Below are 25,995 nucleotides of genomic sequence, written 5' to 3'. Positions count from 1 at the left end.
TATAAAATTAGAAGTAGGGATGCACCGAATCCATTTTCTGGGTCCTGCCGAATACCGAATCCACTGTTTAAGTTTAAGTGGGAAAAACCATTTTTACAATTACCATAAGCCTATGCATAATGAAAGCATTGCAGTGCAACACGCTCGCGTCCGCGAAATGTGACCCGCGCCTAAGGCTCACCGAAAGAAAAAGCTTATCTCCATGTCAGCACCCGATGTGTGTAATCAACGCCTGTGTGACGTCGACCAGCGTAGTGCAAGCCTAGGATTCGGTTTGGTGGGAAAAAAATCTAGGATTCGGCCGAACCCGAACCCCGTCAAAAAGCCCAGTATTCGGCCGAATCCGAATCCTGGATTCGGTGCATCCCTAATTAGAAGACTTTAGCTTGAAAGAGTCACATATGTTTTTTATATGTGAATTCTTTTGGTAAAACTTGTTGACACAGTGATTTCTAATGAATGGGTGTTTTCCATAGGTCTGGGAGCATTATAGTAGACTACACAATTAGTGCAACATCTAGCAGCCCTGATTTTACTTCTGCAAACACACAGCTTGCCAACAATCTCAAGCAGGCAGGACTCCCTGTGGATCCCACCTTATTTGCTGAAAGTGGTAAGGGTAGTGATTTTTTAATTTAGCTATTATGCTACTACTGTCTGATCTAGTTTATTCATTCATAGTTTTTTTGTGCTGTTATGGATCAAAGATTGCTTTTTATTTTTGACGTTCTACAAATGGCACAAATGGCGATCGGTGACTTCTTTTTTGAGGGCGATGCGAAGCTCGTCACAACATGTATTAAAGCAACACTAAAGAGTTTTTGCTCTTTGCTCCCCCTACAGGTTGGAAGTGGAATTGTCCATTACCACTGTCGTAAATAATTTAGCCTGCTGCAGCAAAGCTGGCTCTGATTGGATTGTAGGTCAAAGCAAGTTTTTCTAGTTTTCACTCAAACTACAGGACCGCAACCCGACGGTTGGATACTTCTTTAGTGCGGTTTTGGCCGATAGAGGGCTTCAAAGCAAATGTGAAAGTGCCGTTCACCCTGTTTCGAGTGGATGAACGACTGAAACTTTTTTGGAAACGTTATTTTAAGGTAAAAAAACTCTTTGGTGTTGCTTTAAGGCCGTTGTGTGCGGTTCGTCATTTTAAAATATGTGTTCGGTGCGTAATTTGAACCATGTGCATCAAAATAAATGCCTGCTTCAAAGGGTTTATGATAAAGACGCTCATGTTTGCCAAATACTCAATCTCATGTGTAATCAGAGTTTAGTGTTAAGTGAGTGTCTTGTAGTTTGTGAACATGAGCATCTTTTTTTATCATAAATCCTTTCGAAGTGTGTGCAGCAGGCACATATTTTGACAAGACGCATAATGCACATGGTTTACACTGGAAAAAAATTACTTTCTTAGTATTTTTCTCTTGTTTTCAGTAGAAATATGAAAAATTTCTTAAATTAAGATGCTTTTTCTTGATGAGCAAAAATTCAGAAACATTTTCTAGATTTTATGTTTACCCCATTGGCAGAATTTTTTGCTTGTTTTAGCCTGGTCTAAAAACTAGACTTAATTTCTTGGGTCATTTTGCTCATCAAGAAAAAGAATCTTAATTTAAGAATGTTTAGATATTTTTACTGAAAACAAGTTTTTTTTTCTTGAAAATCATTTTTTGAAGTGTAAAAATACTTTAATGTACTTAAATATTGAATGTAAAACAAAAACGTGTATTTATGAAATTTAATAGAGTAAAAATTATGATAATATGCTTTGGAATGGAAAAACACTCATAAAATACAAATACTTGAAAAATACTTTTAAGTAGAAAGTAAAACCTCTGCTTGATAGCAACTTGTCAACCAACCTGTGGTCTGTGGACATTGGCATGAACAATTAATTAACTTCTCCTTTTGGTGTTTTTTGACAGTCTGTAAAACAAAAGCCCCGAATTTTTGTTAATCTGTTAGTACCGTCTATCGCACAACAGCTTTTTCCCATTAGATGTGTTTTCCCTGTGTTTTCGCTATTACTTTCACCGAAGGTGACGTCACGTGCATACCCTCTATAGATGTGTTCATTTTTCTTTTAGTGCCAGCACTCCTATTCAACACCAAAAATAAAATATATCCTATGCAAAGGCTGGATCTGAGATGTACACGCCCAGCGTCTGTTGCGGGAGCAATAACATGGACCGTGAATAAGATTAATCCTGCACTAGATCCTGTGAGATATTCAATTATTGAAAGTAACACAGGTAGCACTCTCACTGTGAAGAACGCAAGTGAAAGTGACAGTGGTGAGTCCTGTCTATGATATCTTTCATGACAAAATAACAGATAATGGCTGATTTTAGCACAGCAGATTATATGCATTAATTGGTTTAAAAATCAGTTACACAGTTTCTTTTGTTTTAAGTTTAAAAACTTCATAAGCAAAAAAAATTCTTGAATAGATAGATAGACATATGGATGGAGAAACATAATATTAACATAACCTTTATTCACTAATAGGTAGATACTCATGCATCATAAATAGGAACACGATACCTTATATTCAGTGGCAAGACATTGTTATTGAACAACGTCCCAAAATTGAAGTTGACCCTGATCGAGTATTTGAGTGCAAGGATCAGATTGTCCAAATTAAATGTTGTGCTGCGCTCTACAGTATTGAGTGGGACCGGATTCCTGATGGTGATCAATTGGGAAATTCAGGTTGAACATGCAAACAGTCAATATAAATATTTCTACTTATTCATCAAAACATTATAAAAACACTTAGCAATCATTGTATTCTCTGTTTAACCAACCAGAACCTAACTGCATCATATTACAACATAAGCTCCTGAAAATAAATTGTGGGAGTGTGGAAACCTTTACATGTCAACTCAAAGACCTGAAAGAGCTACAAGGTTACAGTTACAGCAGGAAAGGCGTCAGCATTAAAACAAGTGACAAAAGTAAGCTTTTAGATTCTCAGTCTGCAGATCATTGCTTGGGTCATTGTTGCTTCGGATGATGTTTACTAAATTAATATTTTTTGACTGCAGAAATTGACTGTACAAATGAAAAACTTGGAATTGGACAAATAGGTGAACAAGTAAATGGACCGTGTGAAAATGGCAGGATAGGCTTCATAACTTATCAATGTCAATTAGGTGGCTGGAGGGAGATCCAGATCGAATGTGTACTTCCTATTCTTGCATCCCTTCAAAGTGAAGTTCAGGTACTCGATTAATTATGTATTTGTTAGAAGAAGACTTTTCATTTTAAAATATATAATATTTGCAAATTTTTTATGTGGTAATGTAGGTCTTGACTGAGGAAAAAATTCCACGCTTTCTGGAAAGCCTCAGTAACGCCACTGTGCAGAACAGCATCAACATATCACAGTCTGCCTCGGATGTCAAAGCAATTGTTGATATGCTCCATCAATTAACTATCATCTCAACAAACATGACCATTGATAAGACTGTGATGAACGTAATTGATTTTTCTTCTGCCATTTACACATACCTGTATATTTTATTCATATATGGGCAGTTTTACAGTTTTTACAGGATTTCGATTATTTCAGGACTTAATTATAATCAGTTTTTACTAATGCTATCTCATGCCAATTCGTATGTATTTTACGAGGTGGCTTATTTGTACGACCATATTCATAAAGTTTTGTACGATTTCCCTGGACCCCTGTAACATTGGGGTTAGGGGCGGGGTTTCGTTATTGTTTTTATGATAATCATATGTTTTTGCACAATTAACATCGAACTCATTCATACAAATTAGCCAACTCATAAAATATGTATAAATTCTTGTGAAATCAGGCTGTTTTTAACAACAACAAAAAAACAATACTGGTGTGCAACTTGAGACAAAACAATGGCACTGATACAACAGGGAAAATACGTATTTGACACATCAGCATTTTCATCAGTAAGGGGATTTCTAAGTAGGCAAAATATTGAATTCATACAAAGAAATCAAAACATTTAACAAGTATACAAGTTGAGTCATAATAAATAAAGTGAAATGGCACAGGGAATAAGTATTGAACACAAGAAAAGCACAAGGTGTAAAATGGCACAGAAAGCCAGGAGATCACCTGAAATCTGTCAGTATTGAGAGAGAAACCCTGCCCCCATCAGTACTAATTGATACTCGCTGCTTTAGCCTAATTGATGGCCTATAAAGGCTTCTCATTACCCAGGAGGCACACAGGAAAGACTTCATGATGTGTAAAAGCAAAGAACTCTCTCAAGATCTTGGTAATCTTATCGTTGAAAAGCATTTTAATGGGAATGGTTCTAGGCGCATTTCCAGAATGCGGGGGGGCATTATCGGGAAATGGAAATAGCATCACTTCACCATAAACCGGCCACGATCAGATGCTCCACGTAAGATCCCTGTCCGAGGAGTCCAAAGAATAATCAGGAGAGTTCTTCAAGAGCCAAGAACCACTCGGGCTGAACTTTAGGAAGACCTTGCATCAGCAGGTACTGTTGTTTCAAAGAAAACTATAAGCAATGCACTGAACCGCCATGGCATGAATGCACGCTCACCGCACAAGACTAAATTGCTGAACAAAAAGCATGTTGAGGCTCGGTTCAACTTTGCAAAAGAGCATTTGGAAATGCCTTTGGATTATGGGGAGACTATGGTCAGATGAAATCAAAATGGAACGTTTTGGCAGTCATTGTGGAGTTTGGAGAAGAAATACCTCTGCCCACCACCCCAAGAACACCATACCAACAGTTAAGTTTTGGGGTGGAAGTAGGGCTGGGCGATATGAAGTGGAAAATATATCTCGATATATTTTGCTATATCTCGGTGGGCGATATATATCTCAATTGCTTTCCATGGAAAAAAAACTCCCCAAAAAACTACTGCAAAACAAATATGTCAAAATCCACAAGGTCTTTTTTATTGAAGTGCAAAGAGGTAGTTCACATAGGAACAAAGTGCTTCTGCAACATTTAAAAAAAAATATACAAAAATTATACTTTAACTATAAAATAAGAAAATACATATTGTCTTCTTTTTATTCAAAAATAAAACAACTCAGCTTCAGATATTAAGTTTTTGGTAGCGTTGACAATTCTTAGTATTTTTTCTGAAAACCTTCAGGAGATAAGGGTATTTATCCTGGAATAACATAGGTTTTAGGCGTTTTAGGAGTAAATGGGTTAAATATGAAAGAAAACACTGTTGTTGTTGTTGTTGTTGTTGTTACACAGAAAACTACAGAACACGTGCGCTTGCACACCGCATCATAGGGAGAGAGATAGCTCTCACATCAAGAAAACGTGTGTCTGTGCGTGCGTGCGTGCGTGTGTGCGTGTGTGTGTGTGAAGCACTACTGCTAACCTTTGTTTAGTCATGATAAACTGAATCAGTCGTCTTCTCTGTCAGTAACATCCGTGACTGATGACATTTACGCGAAAAAGAAAGTATACGGAGAAACGGACATTAAAGCACTGCCACATTTTCACTGTCACGAGAGAGAGACGTGCGCTGTCGAAGCGCTTCATACAACGAGAGAGAGAGAGAGAGGGGCGCGCTGAGCGCTCGCAACAATGAATTTAAGCCGTTTTAAACAGTAAAATATACATGTAAATGGGAATCATGGAAGATCTATTCGTGGTGGCCAGAGTTGATTCCGTGACGGGCGCCGCCATGTTAAATGAGAAAACACGCGAGGGGAGGGGGAACAAAAGCAAGGATGCGGGGGCGAGCACAGCACACAGAGAAGGCAAAGAAGCAAAGTGGCGAAATCAGAATTTAATATAAACATTATATCGATATATACGATATGTCAAAATCCATTTCGAGTTAAAAAATATATCGATATAGTTTGAATATCGAGATATCGCCCACCCCTAGGTGGAAGCATCATGGTTTGGGGCTGCTTTTCAGCAAGGGGTACTGGCAGACTTCATATTATTGAATGGAGTAATGTACCGGGACATTCTGGATACAAAACCGCTGCCATCTACCAGAAAGCTAAAAATGAAAAGAGGGTGGACATTTCAGCAATACAGTGATCCCAAACACAAGGCCAAGGAAACAATGAAGTGGTTTCAAAGAAATCAATTGCTTGAATGGCCCAGTGCTGAACTGAAGATCAAAGTTCATAAAAGAGGCCCAAGGAACCTAGCCTGTTAATACCATCCTCTGCTATTTTCCTTCGCTTCATAGACCGAGTCTGGCTGGGCATATTGACAATCGTTTTCCTTCTCGTGGGAGGGGCTTGTCTGAAGTTAAAAATCATTGGTCTAAACGTAAGCCAATCACATAACATTTGGATATGATGGCCGTTATGCGCCGGCTCAGCCGCATCAAATTTCTGCTGTTAAACACACGTATGATGTGAAAACAAACCCATCGAGCGAAATACCATGGCTGTGAACGACTTTTGCAGATTATGTAAAGTAAATCGGACCAGAGCTAGTTGAACACTATCATTACGGTGTCTTTTCACTCACGTCTAACCATAACCATATGTAAATTAAATCTTCCTACCTTATTTTCTGGTTAATCAGGAACGTCACCAAAGAATGTTTGCCCACGATTCCTCCACCATTAACTGTGAACAATGAAATTCCCTTCCATGATTTCTTGATCGTTGTGCACGTCAAGCTGTGCTGCACACAGTTTCTCGCTGACGATCGGTAATAGTTGATAAATTAAACTTTTCCCAAAACCTGTCGGGAGTTGGGCAACAACATAATCTCCATTCAAAATGTTTAACAAACACATTGTTCGGGCTTAAATTGGCAAGTGCCGGTTCTCCACAACAGAGCAAATAGCTTTCTGTGCCTCCATGTCCACTACAAACTACAACCGTACATTCGGCGCTTAGCGTCTACGTCACGGCTCTCAGCCCGCCCTCTGTTCGTTGATTGGACGGCCATTTTGAGACCGGAGGAAAACGGTTAGAATGGGAGTTATCTCAGACTGAGTACAGAAGCGTAATGAAATTTAGCAGAAGTACAAAGTCTGACATAGTCAGGCTACAAGTAACTTTCAAGATTTAAAGACCATTAGTGTAGAAGAATTGGCCAGAATCATTCCTGAGCAATGCAGATGACTGGTCTCTCCATACAAGAGGCGTCTAGAAGCTGTAATCACCAACAAAGGCATTTCTACAAAGTATTAAATAAAGTGTGTTCAATACTTATTCCCTGGCTGTGTCATTTCACTTTATTTATTATGACTCAACTTGTATACTTAAATGTTCTTATTTCTTTGTATGAATTCAATATTTGGTTTGCTGGCAACATCTGGTGAAAATTTTGTGTCAGTAGCCCACTTAGAAATCCCCTTACTGATAAAAATGCTGATGTGTCAAATACTTATTTTCTCCGCTGTATATGTTAAGACATGTCAGTGCAAGATGTTTTAAAATTAAAAAAGCACTATAATTGGGTCCCCGTGCTTCTATCAGTCTAGAAAATTTGAAAAAGATCAACCCCGTAACTTAGTTTTGGTAAACCATTATCGCCAAGCATGTGAAAAAATAGGTAATTGAAATTCGGCTCCCCTTGTGATGTCATAAGGGGATTATACTGCCCTTTAATCTCCACTATCCAACCACGGCACTGAGATCAGCTCATTTGCATTTAAAAGGACACACCCAAAATGGCACGTTTTTGCTCACACCTACAAAATGTCAATTTTAACATGCTAATAAATTATTTATATGGTATTTTGAGCTAGAACTTCTTAAAATGTCGTGGATTTTTTCAGGAGAATCAGAGACGGTTGAGATGTAAAATTCTCTTCAAAGTATTTTATTAAAGGATTGTGTCAGACAGCTTGAAACACAATACTGGTCATAGGGTGTACACCTGGTAAAATGATAATGACAATGACCCCGTTCTGAGTTTTTCAGTATATTATATAGTGGTCCAATAGTGGTCCAGTAGCCCTGCCTTTCTTTCACTCTGTACTATCCCAATGCTCAGCAGACTCCTGCCTTTAGGCCCCTTAGCTCCTTCTCATAACTCATGACAACCTGGTGATGCTGTGACTTTATCTCTATAACATTCCAAGCTGGTACATAAATCCTCCCATGGGTGGTAAAACTCAGTGTCTTTGTTCTCTAACACCATCATACAACTATTTCGCTATCCTTACCAAGGACACCCTTATCTCCTCCAGGCCCAGCTATGGACCTACACATTCATGTTCAAGCAACAGAGAAACAACTTAAAACTTAATTCATGTAGACCTTAACCATGAAACATATTAAAAGCATACTATATAAAACATAATACAAATCTGTAAGATAACACACTCAAAATTTCTCTACCATATTTCCCCCCTTCGGAAACTAAATGTTTTCGATAACCACCCTGCAAATATGACTGCCGATACCAGAGAAGCCGGGCTAGGTACTTTAAAGAAAGAATCAAAGAATAAAATACCCCTGACAGTTAGGGCCAGACCCTCAGTCACTTTTCTAGTTTCAACAGTCATTTCACACGGGTTATCCTTTAAATGATAATTAACAACCTGTAAAAAAAGAGTAATGATTAACAACATATAAAAAAATAACATAACATTCAATTTTAAATCTAAAGCAAGCATATCATCTTTTCAAAAAATTATTTTCACTTTCTGGTAAGCCGTGCTAGGTGGATGTTTTACCTCCACCCCCAGGAGATTCCTGGACCATCAGTCACTTACCAGGCTTGTTACACTGTCATCACACCGTGGACAGTGATGCTTAAAACCATCCCTTTCCCTATTTTACACACACTTCAGGTTTGCAACTTGCATTACTAATAAAAGATTATAACTTGTAATGAAAATAATAAATGCAAAAGATAATATATTGTTAATAAATGATAACAAATACAAAAAATGATAAACATTAATAAAAAATAATAAATGCATTAGTATAGGTGACACCCTATGTCCAGTTTAACATGACCATTAACAAAATGATTCTCACATGAGAGTGTTTTGCTCTGGTGGGCAGTCCACACAGAGTCTTTCTAAGAAACATAAATTCTATATGTATATGTGTAGGGTGCATCTTCCAGCTTTCGACGGTCTTCAACCCATGCGCTTTGCACGCGTAGAGGGCCGTGTGAGGGAGGAGGGTACTAGAGCCTCGTTGGTTCCCCATCACACATGGATGTTGTCCTCAAATTTATCTCCCTCGTCGTCCTCATTAATTTGTACCCGTTGGTACATTATCTTACCCATTCCTTTGTCGATAGTTTTCTCAATCAAACCCCTGATACATGGTATGCAACAACAACCACACAATGCAAGGATAGCAACAGCTACAGCAGTTGACATCAGTAAAGAAGTTATCAGTGTACTCCACTTCCCAAACCACTTTTCCATCATTTTTGTAAATGGGTCATCTATTCCAGCGTTCTCAGCCAATTCATTTAACAAGGCGGTCAAACCTTCTAATGCCCTTATAATGCTCTCATCAGGGGCAGTATTATCAAAAATACATTTTCAGCATCCATCATCTATAATTTTTTAAACACCCCCCTTTTCAGGCAACCACATATCTAATGCCAGCCTGTTTTGTTGTGCCATCAGTGACGTTAGTCCCATTTGTTCTGTTATCCCCTTAACGTAATACAATTAATTAATCCAATCCACATTTTTATTTAGGGTTGACCACCAGAAAATAATTTACTCAAAACTTGCAACAATCTGATTTCTCGCTTTGTATTCATCTGGCATCCCCCTTGGAACCCCTATGGCATCTATATACTGTACACTCTTTATACACATATTATCATAAGTTCCACCAGGCAGATTTCTTTTCTGTCTGTTAATACTCTTAACACTTATGTTATCATGTAGGCTCCCAAAATCAGGTAATGAAAACATTTGAAATGGCATTATTAATTGTACAAGGGTACAGGTTCCCTTCCAATTTACTCTTAAACTTGGCCTTAAATTCATGTCAATACACATTCACCATAAGTCTGCCCTTTCTGTGGTCTGGCCTACAAACCAGTTTGCCTTGTATCCCTCTTTATCATTTGTAACATCAATTTCTTTTTGGCACCACCCATCTGTAAAATGGTTATCTTAAAACATTTATAATTACCCTTATAGGCCTGTATATTTGGTGGGAGAAACATTTTCATTATTTTAAACAAATAAACAACATTCATGCAATCGTCATCCTCCATATCCTTAAATGCTTTGATCATACATTACCCATTAATTGTGATCTCCAAATCCAGTTTCTATGGTTCATCACATCACTAAATAATAAGAATCTAAAAAATAAGTTTACAGTGTTTATTTATTATATGGTTATTTCAACATAATGACATAGAGACAGTCGCCGGGGGTCGTCTTCTCTGGTACCTGGAAGCAATGAGTATTATAATACCACAATTTGGAACATTTTACCTTAACAGATGTTGGACCTCATACGAGCCTTCTCGTCTGGGTTCATCCCACTTACGCTTGTAAACTTTAATCTACACCCAGGTTTCTACAGGAAAAGGTGTTGCAGTCTCCAGGTGTCTCTGTGTGCCTGCTTTTAATCTGTAAAATAGCTTTATGTTTTCTCATTAGTTCAGCAATATATTCATTAATTTCATTTTTTAGATCCTCCTCATGCTCCAAATTCAATTCATTTTGGTTAACTTTGAACATTGGTCTCCCAGTTACCATTTCATGAGGGGATAAACGCGTTTCCCTGTTAGTACTAGATCTTATGGCCATGAGCGCTATTGGTAAGGCCTGAACCCAATTTAGTTTAGTCTGTGCACAGATTTTGGCTATTTTTGATTTGATTAAACCATTACACCTCTCAACCGCCCCTTGAGACTGTGGATGATACACTGATCCAAATTTTTGGGTTATTCCTACCCTAGCAAGTGCTTTTCTCAACAGGTTGGCCTGAAATCCTGGTCCATTATCTGCCTGCAATACCTTGGGAAGCCCAAATCTTGGGACCAACTTCCCTCTTAAGTGCTCCAGCCACTGCTTGCGCACTCTGCGTTCACACTGGATTGAAGCTTCTGTCCATCTCTAAAAAACACATTTTCTCCTTAATTGGGTGGATCATATCTACAAAATCCATCACTAGATGCACAAATGGTCCTTCCACACTTGGAAACAGACACATTGGATGTACTGCTGGTTTGACATTTCTTTTCATATACATGTCACACTCTGACAAAAATGACAAAAATTTGCTAATTTTGTTTTGCATATTGATAAACCAGAAACCCTGTTGTCTCAAAATCTTATCTATCATCTCCCCCCTCGCGCAATGTTCACTACCATGCGCGTTCATCATTACCATTTTCTCCATTCTAGATGGAATTACTAATTGTTGATGGTCTGTTCTTCACAAACCTTTTACATTGACAACACCTCTGCTTTGCCACTCCATCTTTTCAATTTGTTACACTGCATTTTGCATGTCTCTGATTTCATCTACAGTTACGTCTGCGGAAATGCTCACCTGTTCACTTTCAGTCTTTTTACCTGACCTTGTCACTACCATGGACATGGTTTCAGCTCGCTCTGGTTTTGCCGCTCCTAATTTTGCTTCCTCATCCGCTTTTTCATTTCCTTTGTCAATAAATGAATCTCCTTTTGTGTGTGCTGCACACTTAATTACATTTACTTTGGCTGGTTTTTGTATTGCCTTGAATAGTTATTTGATCTCTGTAAGATATTTAATTGGGTGGCCATTACTTCTCTTTAACCCATTATACCACATATCAGTATTTACATTGATTTCCAAACCTTTTCCAATTTCACATGCTTCAATTAAAGCCATTAACTCTGCACACTGGGCAGACATGTGCCCATGCCTCATCCTCTTACACCTCAAAACTTTAAATCTGTCAGTCACTGGATCTCCCAGGATCACACTTTATCACATGCAACTCTGACCTATCTCATTTTTATAGCATGAACCATCAACAAACTTGTAACCAGGATCCCCTTCGTAACCCAAATCTGCTCTCAGTTTCATCTCTTCAATGCCTTCTGTCATACAAACCTGCGGTGTGTCTTCTCTACAATATAACAACATCTGTCAGATTTTTTCCCATGTCCTTACATTTTAATTCCCTAAATTACTTGACCCTACTGGCATATTCTGGTAATAACTCTGGTATGAACTACAACACCCTGTGGCTCCCATTAATGCCATCATTTGCTTCACTGTGTTTTTTTTTTTTTTTTTTTTTTTTTTTTTTTTTTTTTGACATGGATAGTCAAGCATGGTTCTGTGGTGTTTGTCACAAATTTAATTTTGCCCTTCAAAGATTACTCTTTTTAGGTATTGTACACTGGTTTTAGCCAATATCAGCTTTTATTTTGATACTTTTTATCCACTGTTCAAAACTGTCTGTTCAAAACTTGTTCTGTCAATTTATCAAACCCCTCTCTATTGTTGTGTGCTATCAAAATATCATCTACATATCAAGCATACTCCCTCTCATCTCTGGCGATAACTAGCTTATCTTTTAGCAATTGGTTAAACAATGCAATTACCTGCTCCTTTGTGCTGCTATCCTGTAAAATTATTTGCTTCTGCTGTATACCTGTCTAAGTCATTTCTAATGGAATTAGATACCAACCTAGCTCCCTGTTCTCCATCCAGCCTTTCTCTCCTTCTTCCCATTCAATGGAATATGACTTTTTCACATGAGGTTCTAGGTCCCTGGCCCTATGATTTCCCCACACCCACACTGTCACATTGGGGTGGCTTCCTTCCACAGCAAAATTATCTAGCTTACAACTGCTGATCCTCACTGCTACTCCAGCCTCACAAACCAACACTCCTTCACTTCTCAACTCAATTTCTTCTCCTAATTTGAATCTTTGTTCATACTTTAAATCCTCTCCTTTGATGCAATATTTCATTGTACAGTGACCCTCAAATCTTGGCTTTCGTCCCTGAAAATCTTTAGTTTTTTTTCTCTGGCAGCCGCCATCATTTTTTTTCTCTAATTTCCCAATCCAATATACTTCTGGTCTAATTAAAGGGGTTAATTTCTGTTTAGTTATTTTGGTTAGACACTGCAATGTTAATCCCTGTGGTGCGGTTTTGATGGTATCATCTAATTTACACAAAATGTCCCTTCCAATTAATGTGATCGGAACCTGAGGTGCCATCAGAAATTGATTTACAACAGTTTTTCCTTTTTCCAGAGAATCCCATTGTTCTAACAGATGATTGTGATGCAACAACCCCAGGTACCAATTTTGGATCAATTGAGCTGCATGTAGCCCCGGTGTCAATTAAACATTCAATTTTCACTCCATTAATTATGCATGTTAATTTAGGTTCTTCCCAATCATTTTCGGAAAATTCTACCTGTTGGTTAACTATGAACACCCCTATTGCTTCCATGGGTTTGTTGGACAGTCACGCCTAGCCTGAGTATTTTCCCCACATCCCCAGCAAACATTGTTTTGCCCGAAATATGGACCCAGATCAGCGGATGCCCTGTTCTGAAAATATCCCCTTCCTCTGCCTCTTGGCCATCTTCAAAAATGAATTCCTCTACTCTGTCCACTAGGTGCCATTACATTAACGGCTTCTGGTTTAGACGGGGCTGCGCCCTGGGGATGCTGCCATGGGTTCTGATTTTGGGTTTGATCCGCAGCTTGTTTTGGCAGATCAGCTACCTGTTCAGATTTGTTAGGAGGGTGTGTTGCAACCTTTTCGCCCTGAGAGTGGCTCGCTGACTCGTATGACCCTGCCCATCCCACTACATAGGTTCCCCTGGGGGCCTTACTAATGTCTTTGTGTCTTTTCTTTTCCTCCAGACTAACTTGAGCCAGCTTTCGTTCAGTCTCTTTAGCTTGTTGCTCTAAGTCTCTTTCGTGTTTCTGGTGTTTGGAAGCATGGTGTTTTAGGGTCTCCACCCACTGGCTGTGTGGCATTGCATCTAGCCCTGGGGTGTCACTCAGTTTGTTTTGCACAGACACTGGCAGTGCATCCAGCAGTTCCTTTCTGAAAAGTCTGGTTTCAAAGTCTCTTGGGTCAGTAGTATCTTTTCTCAGCCCCTGCCCTCTCCAAGTTTGCATGTTTTTAGCAATCCACAGTGCACAGTCCTCCTGACCCAGTGCAGCGGGGGTCAGTTTGGTGCTGTCAAACTTGACAGGAAACTCAGTTCTCAAGGCACCCCAAAGTCTGCCTCTGTAATAGTCAAGAGCCTGGCCGTCAAAATCAGATGAAACCACGCTCTGTCCCATACCTGCTAACCACAACACATCCTCCATTTCTCCTAAACTAGTAATTTTTGCCAGTAAGGCTTTTATGTCACCCACCGCCAATCTTGTACCTTGCGTCTCTTTCTCCAACGCAGCAATCCAGGGACCAGCACCGTCTCTTAAACTTGGCAATAAGTTTATTATAGTCTCTAAATCTCTATGAGCCCATGGAACATACACAGCTGTTTTTCCTTCAATACGCAATGGAAATACACTCACACCTGGCTCATTCATTCCACCTCTAGGGGTACTTTTCAATAATGGGGATCTGTCCTCTATTGGGTCAAAGTCTAAAGCTAATGTGTCCCTATACTCCATATCTCTGTTTCTCTCCTCTACCAACATCTTCGCTCTGTAAGTTCTTAATCCATCGGGTCCTGACATTTTTGTCATATCTATACCACCTTTAGAGGCTGGGTACTCTTGTGCCATTTTCATATTTAGCCAGTCATCAGTTTCTCGCTTTCTCTGTTCCATAGCCTGCAATGCCCTGACCTTTTGTTGCTTAAGCACTCTTTCTTTTGCTATCTCTCTATCCTGCCTTTCTTGCTCCAAAACCATCCTTTCTTCCTCTTGTAATCTTTTACCAAGCTCTCTGTCCTGCGATAGCCCTGCTAAACCCAAAGACTTCACCTCTTTAGTTAATTCTGTTATTTCCTTTGCTCTCTGTTCAATTAGTTGGTCCAGATGTTCTAACTGAGTCCTGGTATACTGACTAGCTCCTCCTGCTGCCTGACTTTGTTCACGGAATGATCCTTCTTTGCCTCTATGCATCTCATCATACAGTTCCACATTTCCCTCAACTTCTACTTCCCCTTTAAGCTGCATAGTTCCTTTAATAACTGGATACAGTGTGCTAGCATTTGGTGAAGCAACAGGGGTGGTTGGGGCTGGTGTGTGAGCAGTGAAGGGAGGGCGACTTTCAGAAAGAGTGGGAAAGGGAGGGTGACTCTCAGAGAGAGTGGGAAAGGGAGGGCAGTTTGTGTGTGTGGTGAATGGGGGACATGGATTGAGGGAGGCAGAGGGCAGTGCATAGGGCGGTGGCTTAACTGTTTTAGTTACCACAGGTAATTGGTTTGCAGTGTCTACTGGCTGTTCTAGCAATCTTGTCTTTTCTGTTCTTTCGTTGTGCTTTGCCAGCTCTTGAACTCTGATGTCTTCTCTATCAGCCATCACTCTTTCAGCTTCCTTACTCCAGCAACCTCTAGCTTTTTCCCACAATTCCATTCCATCTAACAAAGCTTTTCTCTTTTTCTTCTTTCCATCTTTCTTGGTTTTCAAATCCTGATTAGCTATACAATTAGTCATCCAAATTTTCATACTCTTAATTTTTTCTTTATTCCACGTTCCCTGTTCTGGCCAGTGAAAGGGAGGCTGCTCTCCTTTCTTATATTTGTTACTTCTGGTATACCATTTTAGATCATTACACCACTTAGCCAATGCTTTACCATCAAAGCCTTTGTCTTGTAAGTTACACCATTCTACCGGGGCCACAGTGATAGCACGCTCTAATTCTTTGGTTGCTGCTTCCATGTTACACTGAATGGTTGTTTGCTTTATTTATTTAACAATAAGTCAATGCACTTCTCTGCACTATAAAATTTTCCAGTCAGGCAACTGGAATATATCACAAAGGGTCCCACAAGTATGTAAATGATCTCCTTTTCGCCAGTCACTTTATCTGTCACACAACCACTTTTAAGATTTGATTCAAACTTAAACTTAGCTCTTACAATCCTCAGTTCTCTATATCCCACAATTGTCTTTGACACATTAATCTTACAACTGGAAAAACTTCTTATCTCAGGCCAACTAAAACTAACACAAAAGATCTCTCTGATTAATTGGGCTATTTTAAATGCAGACGTAACTGTATTGATCTCAGAGTCTTCTGTTTTAATTGTTAAACTTCCTTCTGTTAACCTTTCTTTTGTCAAATCAAATACACTCAATAATGACTTTTCAATATCAGATAGAGATTTCAGGTTCCACCAAAATTCAATGTTTTCAGTAACAACTGACATTCAATCATGGACAATATTTTTCACACAGGATAACTCTTACCCCTAACTTTCAAAATCAAAATTCTCATATGGGTTTAATAAAATGCAGAAATCCTCTTGGGTTGTTCTAAAACAATTCACTTATGGTAAATCCTTACCATGCAACAATTAATAAACACTTTTTTTAACTTTAAGTTGGACCGAAGCTTTTTCCCTTGTCTCTCCCGTGTTTATTTGATAGAGTAATTTATAGTATCATAGTTCATCGATAAATTACCCTTAAACACTGTGTTCGTCTCAAAGAATACTTTATAGTATCATAGTTCATCGATAAAGCACCCTTGAACACTGTGTCCATATCAGTGAGCTTCTCTATAGTATCACAGTTCATCGATAGAGGCACTCATAAACACTCACTCAAGCAACCCACTGGTTTTTCCCTCACTCCAGACTCTCTCGCTCACCCTCGTCTGCACGTTCTAAGCTCCTTGGAACACAAACTATGCAAACTCTTCATATTTGTTTCACAGAGCAATTTATAGTATCATAGTTCATCGATAAATTACTCTCAAATACTCATTTAAGCAACCCACTGGTTCTCCCTCAACAAAAATCTTCTCTCTTCTCTCACTTTGTTTCGTAACTTAACCAGTTACACCAAGAAACAGCTCACAATCAACCCACTGGTTTTTCTTTCCTTTAAAAAGATATATCCGTACTCATCTCAGATACTCTTATTTAAATCAGCCCACTGGCTTTACAAAATTTTAGTTTCAAAATTAATGTTTTAGTTTGAGTCCATAAAATCAACAAAATTTAGTATAATTAAATGCCCTCTTGGCTATTAACAGTCAACGCCCTCTTGGCTATGTTAATATTATTTTCCATCAACTGTTTCACAGCTGGGTCCTCTTGACCCCCAGATAAGAGTACACTTTACTCGGAAGACCAGGTTTCCCTATTAGAGATAATTTATCTTGTAATATCATCCACAAGTCCCTTCTCATTAATCGCAATACTAGTTCGTTTATGAGTTACAGAGAGAATTAAGGAATTCAAATGAAAACGCCGGGCTGTCTGTGTTTTCCAAACAGAGTCAAAAATCCCATCAATGCAGGTGAAAAAATGCCATAACGCTTTGCTTACCTTAATTTAAGAAGCAAGCGGCTGGCCAGCCTTAGCAGTTTAACACCCACAAAGAAGAAACAATCGACTCAGGATGGCGAACATCTCCCCCCGACCGTGAACGGCCTCTGAACGATCCCACTCGGTTGTCCAATGTTCTCTCTTGTAACCCTGCTCCGCAGCGCCAAAATGTCGTGGATTTTTTCAGGAGAATCAGAGACGGTTGAGATGTAAAATTCTCTTCAAAGTATTTTATTAAAGGATTGTGTCAGACAGCTTGAAACACAATACTGGTCATAGGGTGTACACCTGGTAAAATGATAATGACAATGACCCCGTTCTGAGTTTTTCAGTATATTATATAGTGGTCCAATAGTGGTCCAGTAGCCCTGCCTTTCTTTCACTCTGTACTATCCCAATGCTCAGCAGACTCCTGCCTTTAGGCCCCTTAGCTCCTTCTCATAACTCATGACAACCTGGTGATGCTGTGACTTTATCTCTATAACATTCCAAGCTGGTACATAAATCCTCCCATGGGTGGTAAAACTCAGTGTCTTTGTTCTCTAACACCATCATACAACTATTTCGCTATCCTTACCAAGGACACCCTTATCTCCTCCAGGCCCAGCTATGGACCTACACATTCATGTTCAAGCAACAGAGAAACAACTTAAAACTTAATTCATGTAGACCTTAACCATGAAACATATTAAAAGCATACTATATAAAACATAATACAAATCTGTAAGATAACACACTCAAAATTTCTCTACCATAACGTACTCTGAGGACACCAAAGGTTTATTTGACATCTTAAACAAGTCTTGTGAAATGTCCCCTTTAAATGACCAGAAGTACTGTATTGATTACTCATAAATTCAAAATCATTGTAATTGTAGACAAACATAATGTTTGCACTGTGTGTCCAATGTGATTTTTTTTATTTCAGACAATGTATCAGTGCAGTATAAGCAATTTACTAACTGTATTTTTCTGTATTTGCAGACATATCTTAAAACAGTGGATGTTATTGTATCAGATCAAACTAATAACACATGGGCAGAATTAAACAATGGCAACACAACATCAAATACCAGCACTGCACTTTTGTTTGCTATTGAGGTCACAAGCAATCGTCTGTCAGATGTGAATTTTGCTTTAAATGAATCCTCCATTCAGTTGGAAAGAACCTTAATACGCAACTCATTCAATTCAACTTCACAACAGCCAAACTCAACTACGCAGATCATGTTGTCAAACGTTCCTGAACCGACCTTCGTAACTCTTATATTCTTCTCAAATCTTGACAATGTTCTACCAACTCGTAATACTTCTAAAAATGACACCGGTACATTCGAAAACCAGATCAATGGCGACGTGGTTGTGATAAAGGTTAACCAAACAGTTAATAATATTTCTCTAACTTTTGACATTACAAATGAGCAACTTGTAAATCCTCAATGTGTCTTTTGGAACTTTAATCTGGATCGATGGGATTCCAATGGATGTAAAGTCAAGCACTCAGGGAATGGCAAAGTTACATGTGAATGCAACCACACAACCTCTTTTTCAATCCTCATGTCAAAGAATTTTATGGATGATAAGGCATTGTCCTATATCACATACATTGGTGTAGCTATTTCAATGGCCAGCTTGGTTTTATGTCTCATTATTGAGATTATCGTATGGAAGTCAGTGACAGAAAATGACACGGCGTACATTCGTCATGTCTTTGTAGTTAACATCGCTGTGTCGCTGCTGATCGCAGACATCTGGTTTATCATTGGAGCTGCAATTGCTAAACCAGGAGAGTCTACACCGGTGAATCCCTGCAGTGCAGTGGTTTTCTTCATTCACTTTTTTTACCTGGCTCTTTTCTTCTGGATGTTAACTTCAGCACTTTTGCTCCTTTACCACACTGCCTTGGTCTTTTCTCAGATGTTAATGGCTAAAATGATGCTCATTGCCTTCATGCTTGGTTATTGTGCACCTTTGCTCATAGCGGTTATTACCGTCGCATCCACAGCTGGAGCTGGTAGATATATTTGGACGAGAGATGCATGTTGGCTGAACTGGTCTGAATCTAAGGCCCTGCTGGCATTTGTGATTCCAGCTCTGACCATTGTTGCCTTTAACCTCCTGGTTTTGATTGTGGTTTTATATAAAATAGTTAGGAGAAATGTCAATGCTGCAACTCAAACAGATGAGAAACACACCCTTGTTGTCATTATCCGATGTGTGGCCTTTCTGACTCCTATTTTTGGACTAACATGGGGATTTGGAGTGGGAACCATGGTGTCAAATGTGTATGGCCTTCATGTGGTGTTTGCCATCCTCAATTCATTTCAGGTAACATTTATTGTTTCAGTTTATGTTTTATTATAAAGTTACAGTATGTGTCCTTTATAAGGAAAGTGTATACAGTTTTAAGTATAATCCATTATAAAGTCCTTCCAGAAAAACTCTTTTTTTTTGTGATTGTTTCGGGCAAAAATCCTTGATCTTGCAGCATGTTTTCTTAAAATGCGATGGAATATGAGGGACATTTATGCAATTTTATGCAATGAAATTGCGGGAATTTGCAAAAATTGCGGGAACTTGCAAAAATTGTTTTTAGCTTTTGCAGATTTTCAATGATGTTCACGTCACTTCATAACTTTCCCATGGCAAAAGGGGACATGGCTGCGCTTGTGTGGGGTAAATGCAAAAATTTTCAACTTTCTGCTAAGATGTGATTTTTGCTACAGAAATCATGCAAGTCCCGCATAATTTGCAGACAAATCTGCAATTTATGCTGTGAAAGTGCGCATAAATACAGACTTTGGCTGATTATGCGTGAAATAATGCGATCCCATAATCACGTTTTTTTGGAGGGACTGATTATAATGCATTAAGGATGTTTCATAATGCAGAATACCTTTCTTTTGCTACAGGGTTTCTTTGTTTTAGTGTTTGAAACACTTCTGGACAGCAAGGTATATTCAAAGTCTATTTTTAAATGCCATGATAGGCATTAATCTAAAATAATGGCACAAATATTTATTTTAGTATTAGATTCATTAAGTACTAAATCATATTAATCACATGTACAGTTTTTCATTTGTTGTATCATCTTTTAATGAAGTTAATCCTGTTCCTAAAAAGAAAGGTTCTGTTTAAGAATTAAACAAAGTTGTCTGTTGTTGCAGGTCCGACAGTCACTGGCAGGAAAGTTGAAGGTAAAACTTAATTCTGACCGTACCAGGGTAAAATGCAACACTTCACTCATGAGCTCAATATTAGTCCTTTAATGTTGGCTGATGATTATATCTTATATCTAATATTTCTCAATTACAGAGCACTACTTCTACAGGACCATGTTCTTCAGTCAAACTGGGTTGCTTTGGATGGATGCGGCGTAAACGTAAGTAAAAATTTTTTACCCCTGTGTAGGAATATACTACAAAGATTATATAAAAAACGGCAATTTTACATATTAATTTGAAATCAAAGTAAAAATTTAATATTTTTTAATTAAAAATAGTTTGTAAAACATTATGTAACGCTTAATGTTAACCCCTTAAATACAAACGAATTGTGACACACTCTCTGTTACTCTTTATTTTAAAATAGTTTTTTTTGTAGGCCCCTTCTGCCTCGAAAGACAATGGCTGCGCTTTTATGTTCAGTCAATTATTTTTTTTTGTTGTTGTTGGCAACATCTGGAGTGGCTCAGTAGTCCTATTCGTGCATAGCAGTCTCTGCCACAATTTAGGCAGACAAAGCTGGATGGCAGGTTGGAGTCATGGCTTGATTTCCTCTCCTTCCTGCGACTTCTTTTGTCCTTCAACTGCTGGAGTCTCTTCATTTCTCCCCTTTGGATTCCATCACTTACTATGGTTTTCCATGCACTGCGTTTTTCTGCAAGTGACTCCCAGGTATCAGGGTTTATACCAGTGGCTTTCAAATCACGCTTGAAAACATCCTTGTAACGCAGTGCTGGTCGGCCTACAGGACGGTGTCCTGTTGCTAGTTCACCATATAGTATATCCTTGGGAATACGGCCATCCTTCATACGGCGCACATGACCTATCCATCGGAGCCGCCGTTGAGTGAGCAAAGTGTGCATGCTGTGGGAATTTGTCTGTTCCAGGACAGATGTGTTTGTGATCTTGTCTTCCCAGGTTATACCAAGGATTCGTCGCAGGCAGCGGAGATGGAAACTTTCCAAGCGGTTTTCCTGAATGGCATATGTCGTCCAGGTTTCGCTGCTATACAGCAATGTGTTGAGAACGCATGCTTGGTATACTTTGAGTTTGGTATTCAATGAGATGTTATTGTTGTCCCACACTTTCTTGCTGAGTTTGGACAAAATTATAGCAGCTTTTGCAATACGCATGTCTATTTCTTTATCAAGCGACAAGTGATTGGTGATGGTGGAGCCCAAATACGTGAACTTATCAGTGTTTTCCAGCACATTGTTTTCAATTTTGATTGATGGTGGTGAAGCGACGTTTTGGCTCATGACATTGGTCTTTTTAATGCTGATCGTGAGCCCAAACTCTTTGCAGGCATGGGAAAATTGACTGAGCAGCTGCTGTAGTTCTTCTTCAGTGTGCGCCACCAGGGCTGCATCGTCTGCAAACAGCATCTCTCTAATCAGTACTGAGCGGACTTTAGTCTTGGCTTTCAGGCGGGCCAGATTGAACAACCTTCCGTCACTTCTGGTGTGTAGATGAACACCTTCTGTGGAGTGTCTAAAGGCAAATGTTAACAGCATGGAGAAGAAGATGCCAAACAAGGTTGGGGCAAGGACACATCCCTGTTTGACGCCACTCTTGATGTTGAAGGGTTTAGAAGGTTTGCCATCACAACTTACTATCCCCTTCATGTCATCATGAAAAGAAGCTATGATGTTGAGCAACTGTGGGGGACAACCAATCTTCTGCATCAGCTGGAACAGACCCTTCCTGCTCACAAGGTCAAACGCCTTAGTGAGGTCAATAAAGGCGATGAGGAGTGGCATCCGCTGTTCTCTACATTTTTCTTGAAGCTGACGCACAGAGAATATCATGTCCACTGTACCTCTTTTAGCCCTGAAACCGCATTGTGACTCTGGATAGATGCGGTCAGCAAGGACTTGCAGTCGTTTTAAGATCACTCTAGCAAACACCTTGCCCACCACGCTCAACAGTGAGATGCCCCGGTAGTTATTGCAATCTCTGCGGTCACCCTTGTTTTTATAGAGTGTAATGATCTTAACATTTCGCATATCATGAGGCACCATCCCTTCTCTCCAGCAGAGGCACAAGAGATCATGCAGCGGTCCCAGCAAAGCTGGTTTACCACACTTGATGATTTCCGGTGGTATGCCGTCCTCACCTGGTGCCTTGCCATTGGCTAATTCGTTAATGGCTTTGCTGAGATCTTCTAAAGTTGGCTCAGTGTCCAGGTCATCCAGCACTGGCAGGTTTTCAAAGCTGTCGAGGGCTTCTTGGGTAACAATGTTTTCTTTGGAAAAGAGTTCCAAATAATGCTCAGCCCAACGACATATTTGCTTGTCCCTGTCAGTGATGACATCTCCTGTTTTGGACTTCAGGGGCACAGTTTTTCTTATTGGTATGCCTGTTGCCTGCTTAATCCCCTCATACATTTTCCTAATGTTGCCAGTGTCTGAGGCTTCCTGTATGTTGTCTGAGAGTTGGATCCAGTAATTGTTTGCGCAGCGTCTTGCTGTTCGTTTTGCTTCATTGCGAGCAGTTCTCAGTGCTTGCATATTTTGCAGACTGGGGTTTCGCTTGTAGTTGATCAGTGCATCCCGTTTGGCTTCAATAACTGGCTCCAATTCCATAATGTTGGCCTCAAACCAGTCCGTGCTCTTGTGTTCTTTCTTTCCATATGTCAAGAGTGCAGAGTCAAAGATGGTGTTTCTAAGGAAATTCCATTGATCTTCTGCATTAAGTCCTTCTCTTTTGGCCAAAGTTTCTTCAAGTCGCTTGATGAACTCCTGGTTTTTGTCAGCGTAGGCAGTTTTGCTTGTATCGATCTTTGGTTGAAATTTCTGTTTCTTATGGTGAAGTTTCTTGGGCTTCAGTTTGACCTTGGAGGCTACCAGAGAGTGGTCAGTATCGCAGTCGGCGCTGTGGTATGCTCTGGTGTTACAAACACTGTTCAGGGAGTCCTTCCTAGTAATAATCAGGTCTAGCTGATGCCAGTGTTTTGACCTGGGATGTCTCCAAGATGTTTTGTGACATGCCTTGTTCTGGAAAAAGGTGTTTGTCACGCAGAGGTTGTAATAGCAACAGAGCTCTAAAAGTCTCTGACCATTTTCGTTCATGTTTCCTATGCCTTGATGACCTAAGATGCTTGGCCAAGACTCTCTGTCTGCACCAACCCGAGCATTGAAGTCCCCGAGAAGATAGACTTGTTCTGATGATGGTATGCCCTTGATGATATGGTCTAATAACTCGTAAAACTGGTCTTTGGTCTCAGTTGAGGCTAACTGTGTTGGTGCATAAATACATATAAGATTTATAACACCTTGTACTGTTGAAAGACGTAGGGTAAGGGTTCTCTCTGTACCACCTGTTGGTGGTTCAATCATACTTTGTAGACTGTTCTTGACGGCAAACCCCACCCCATATTCTCTGAATTCCTCTGCACCTTTTCCTTGCCAGAAAAAGGTATAGTTTTTCTCCTTCAATGACCCACTTTTTGGCAGACGCGTTTCCTGCAGAGCTGCTATGTCGATGTTTAGCCTTAGCAATTCACGATCAATTACTGCTGTCTTGCGAGTGCCATCAATGGCTTGAAGGTCTTCGGTCAGTCCAGTACGCATAGTGCGTACATTCCAGCTTGCAATACGAAGAGCTGGAATCTTCGTTTTATCCTTTTTATTTTTGTTTGGTGCAAGGTTAACGGTCAGCTTGTTGAGCGCTGCTCTTATCTCCAGGCACCCACTGGAGCAGGCAGACCGTGGCGTGTCAACACCTAACTGGCCGGGGGCTGCCCGGCTTGAGGCGGGCGGTAGTTGACAAATGGAATACTAAGATCCCTCCCACCATCAAAGACAACCCGTGGCGTCCCACTCTACGCCAATTGAGCAGGGACTTATAACCCGTAACTGCTGTCTTCCGTGTTGTGCTCTCGCCAGATGGCGAGACTGGAGTGGCCTCTCCAGGGCGCAAATAACCTGGGCAAATATATATGGAGGCCTAGTGCTGCCCAAACGACAGAGCCCCCCTCTTGGCTTCACTGGCAGAGTCCAATGGAATGCTATACATTACTTTTGGGGCCAGCTTTGCTGCAGGAGTTGTCGGGTGAAAGCCATTTTTGACATCCACCCGCCTACGGGGCTCCACTCCGGGTTTTGTCTCTGGATATCCTTCCATAGCCTTTTCCATGATTGGATATAGCCACAAGGCAGTGGAGGTTTTAGTATCAAGGTTTTCCTTCCCCTAGACGAATTGCCTTCCTAGGCTTATGAGCTCCGTCTGCCCTAAGCAACTGGTTTTAAGGCGCCAGTGATCCGCCTACGACCCTTCTCCTGTTAGTTGAAACAGTTCCGCCGAGCTTAGAAATCAAGCCACACGTGAAGGCCAGGAGCTGGACTTTGGTTGTCAGAGGCTATTAGAGACGCACGCCATAGGAAGCATTTTTTAGGTAGTGGGAGCTTGTCCCCACTACCACCTCCTGGCTGTAACAACCTTTTGGAACCGAAATAGTATGCTATAATAGTATGCTATAATAATTCACATGGTCATTGTAATAGTATGCTATAATAGTATGCTATAATAGTATGCTATAATAATTCACATGGTCATTGTAATTTTTCATATTTTTTAAATAAAAAATGTACTGAGGAAAAGGAAATGTTCATGCTGCATAATCTTAATTATTCACATTGTTGATAATATATTAAGGTTAGATATTCTAAGTTACTGTTTTTTTTTTCAAGAGAGTGAAAGCATTTGTCACTGCAATAGTGCACTTGTGATCCTTGTATTATTTAGGTAAACGGTTGAATAGACTGTCGGTACTGCCAACAAATAATAGTAATAGAGTGAATAACATACAGTATAAATTACCATTTTCAGATGTTTACCACGTATCTGATCCCAACCATTTCTCAAGACCATCATCAAACAAGACAGGAGTCTCATCAAGTTAATAAACTTTCCCCACCATTGACCAGTTATCTCGCCAATTAAGAGAAAACATTTGTATGAAAAAACGTGTTCCTGATGAGGTTTCATGGTTATCTGTAATACCGTGATTATGAGATTATCCAATTTATTAAAAAAAACTGAAGCAAAAAATAATTTCTTAATTTTGTACTCTGTGCATGTTTTGATAATCATTCTGAATCTGTTCTCTAACAAATTCCTTCACAAAAATGCAATTATTTCAGCTTTTTGCTAAATAAATATTTTTCAAGAAAAATACCAATATTTAAGAGTTTATAAGCAGAGAAAAAATATAGATAGGATGAAAGTTTTTTTTCCTGTTTTTTGTTTGTTTGTTTATTGTTTGTTTGAAAGCAAAGGGTTTGTTCTTTCATTTTTGTACATCTTTATATTTTTAGAAGAAAATTTTCCTGAAAGGCATTTTGTGAAACAAAAAATGCTGGTGGGGAATGAGTTAAAAATAGGGTTAC

At 39.5% G+C, this 25,995-nt stretch overlaps 1 protein-coding gene across 1 annotated transcript; it reads left to right on the top strand.

Moving 5' to 3' along the window:
- The first annotated feature begins 480 nt into the window (after positions 1 to 480).
- On the top strand, positions 481 to 25,802 carry LOC135749733 (adhesion G protein-coupled receptor F4-like). Its single transcript, XM_065268381.1, has 11 exons — positions 481 to 613; positions 2,088 to 2,294; positions 2,509 to 2,712; positions 2,811 to 2,957; positions 3,048 to 3,223; positions 3,310 to 3,480; positions 18,366 to 19,709; positions 20,294 to 20,335; positions 20,549 to 20,578; positions 20,697 to 20,763; positions 25,436 to 25,802. Exons 2-11 carry the CDS (start codon positions 2,129 to 2,131, stop codon positions 25,507 to 25,509), a joined length of 2,421 nt encoding a protein of 806 aa, XP_065124453.1. The 5' UTR covers positions 481 to 613; positions 2,088 to 2,128; the 3' UTR covers positions 25,510 to 25,802.
- The last annotated feature ends 193 nt before the right edge of the window (positions 25,803 to 25,995 follow it).

Source organism: Paramisgurnus dabryanus, chromosome 12 (assembly GCF_030506205.2).
Source record: "Paramisgurnus dabryanus chromosome 12, PD_genome_1.1, whole genome shotgun sequence".
Lineage (NCBI taxonomy): Eukaryota > Metazoa > Chordata > Actinopteri > Cypriniformes > Cobitidae > Paramisgurnus > Paramisgurnus dabryanus.
Note: the sequence above shows the minus strand (reverse complement) of the source record. Positions and strands in the feature narration are given on the sequence as shown.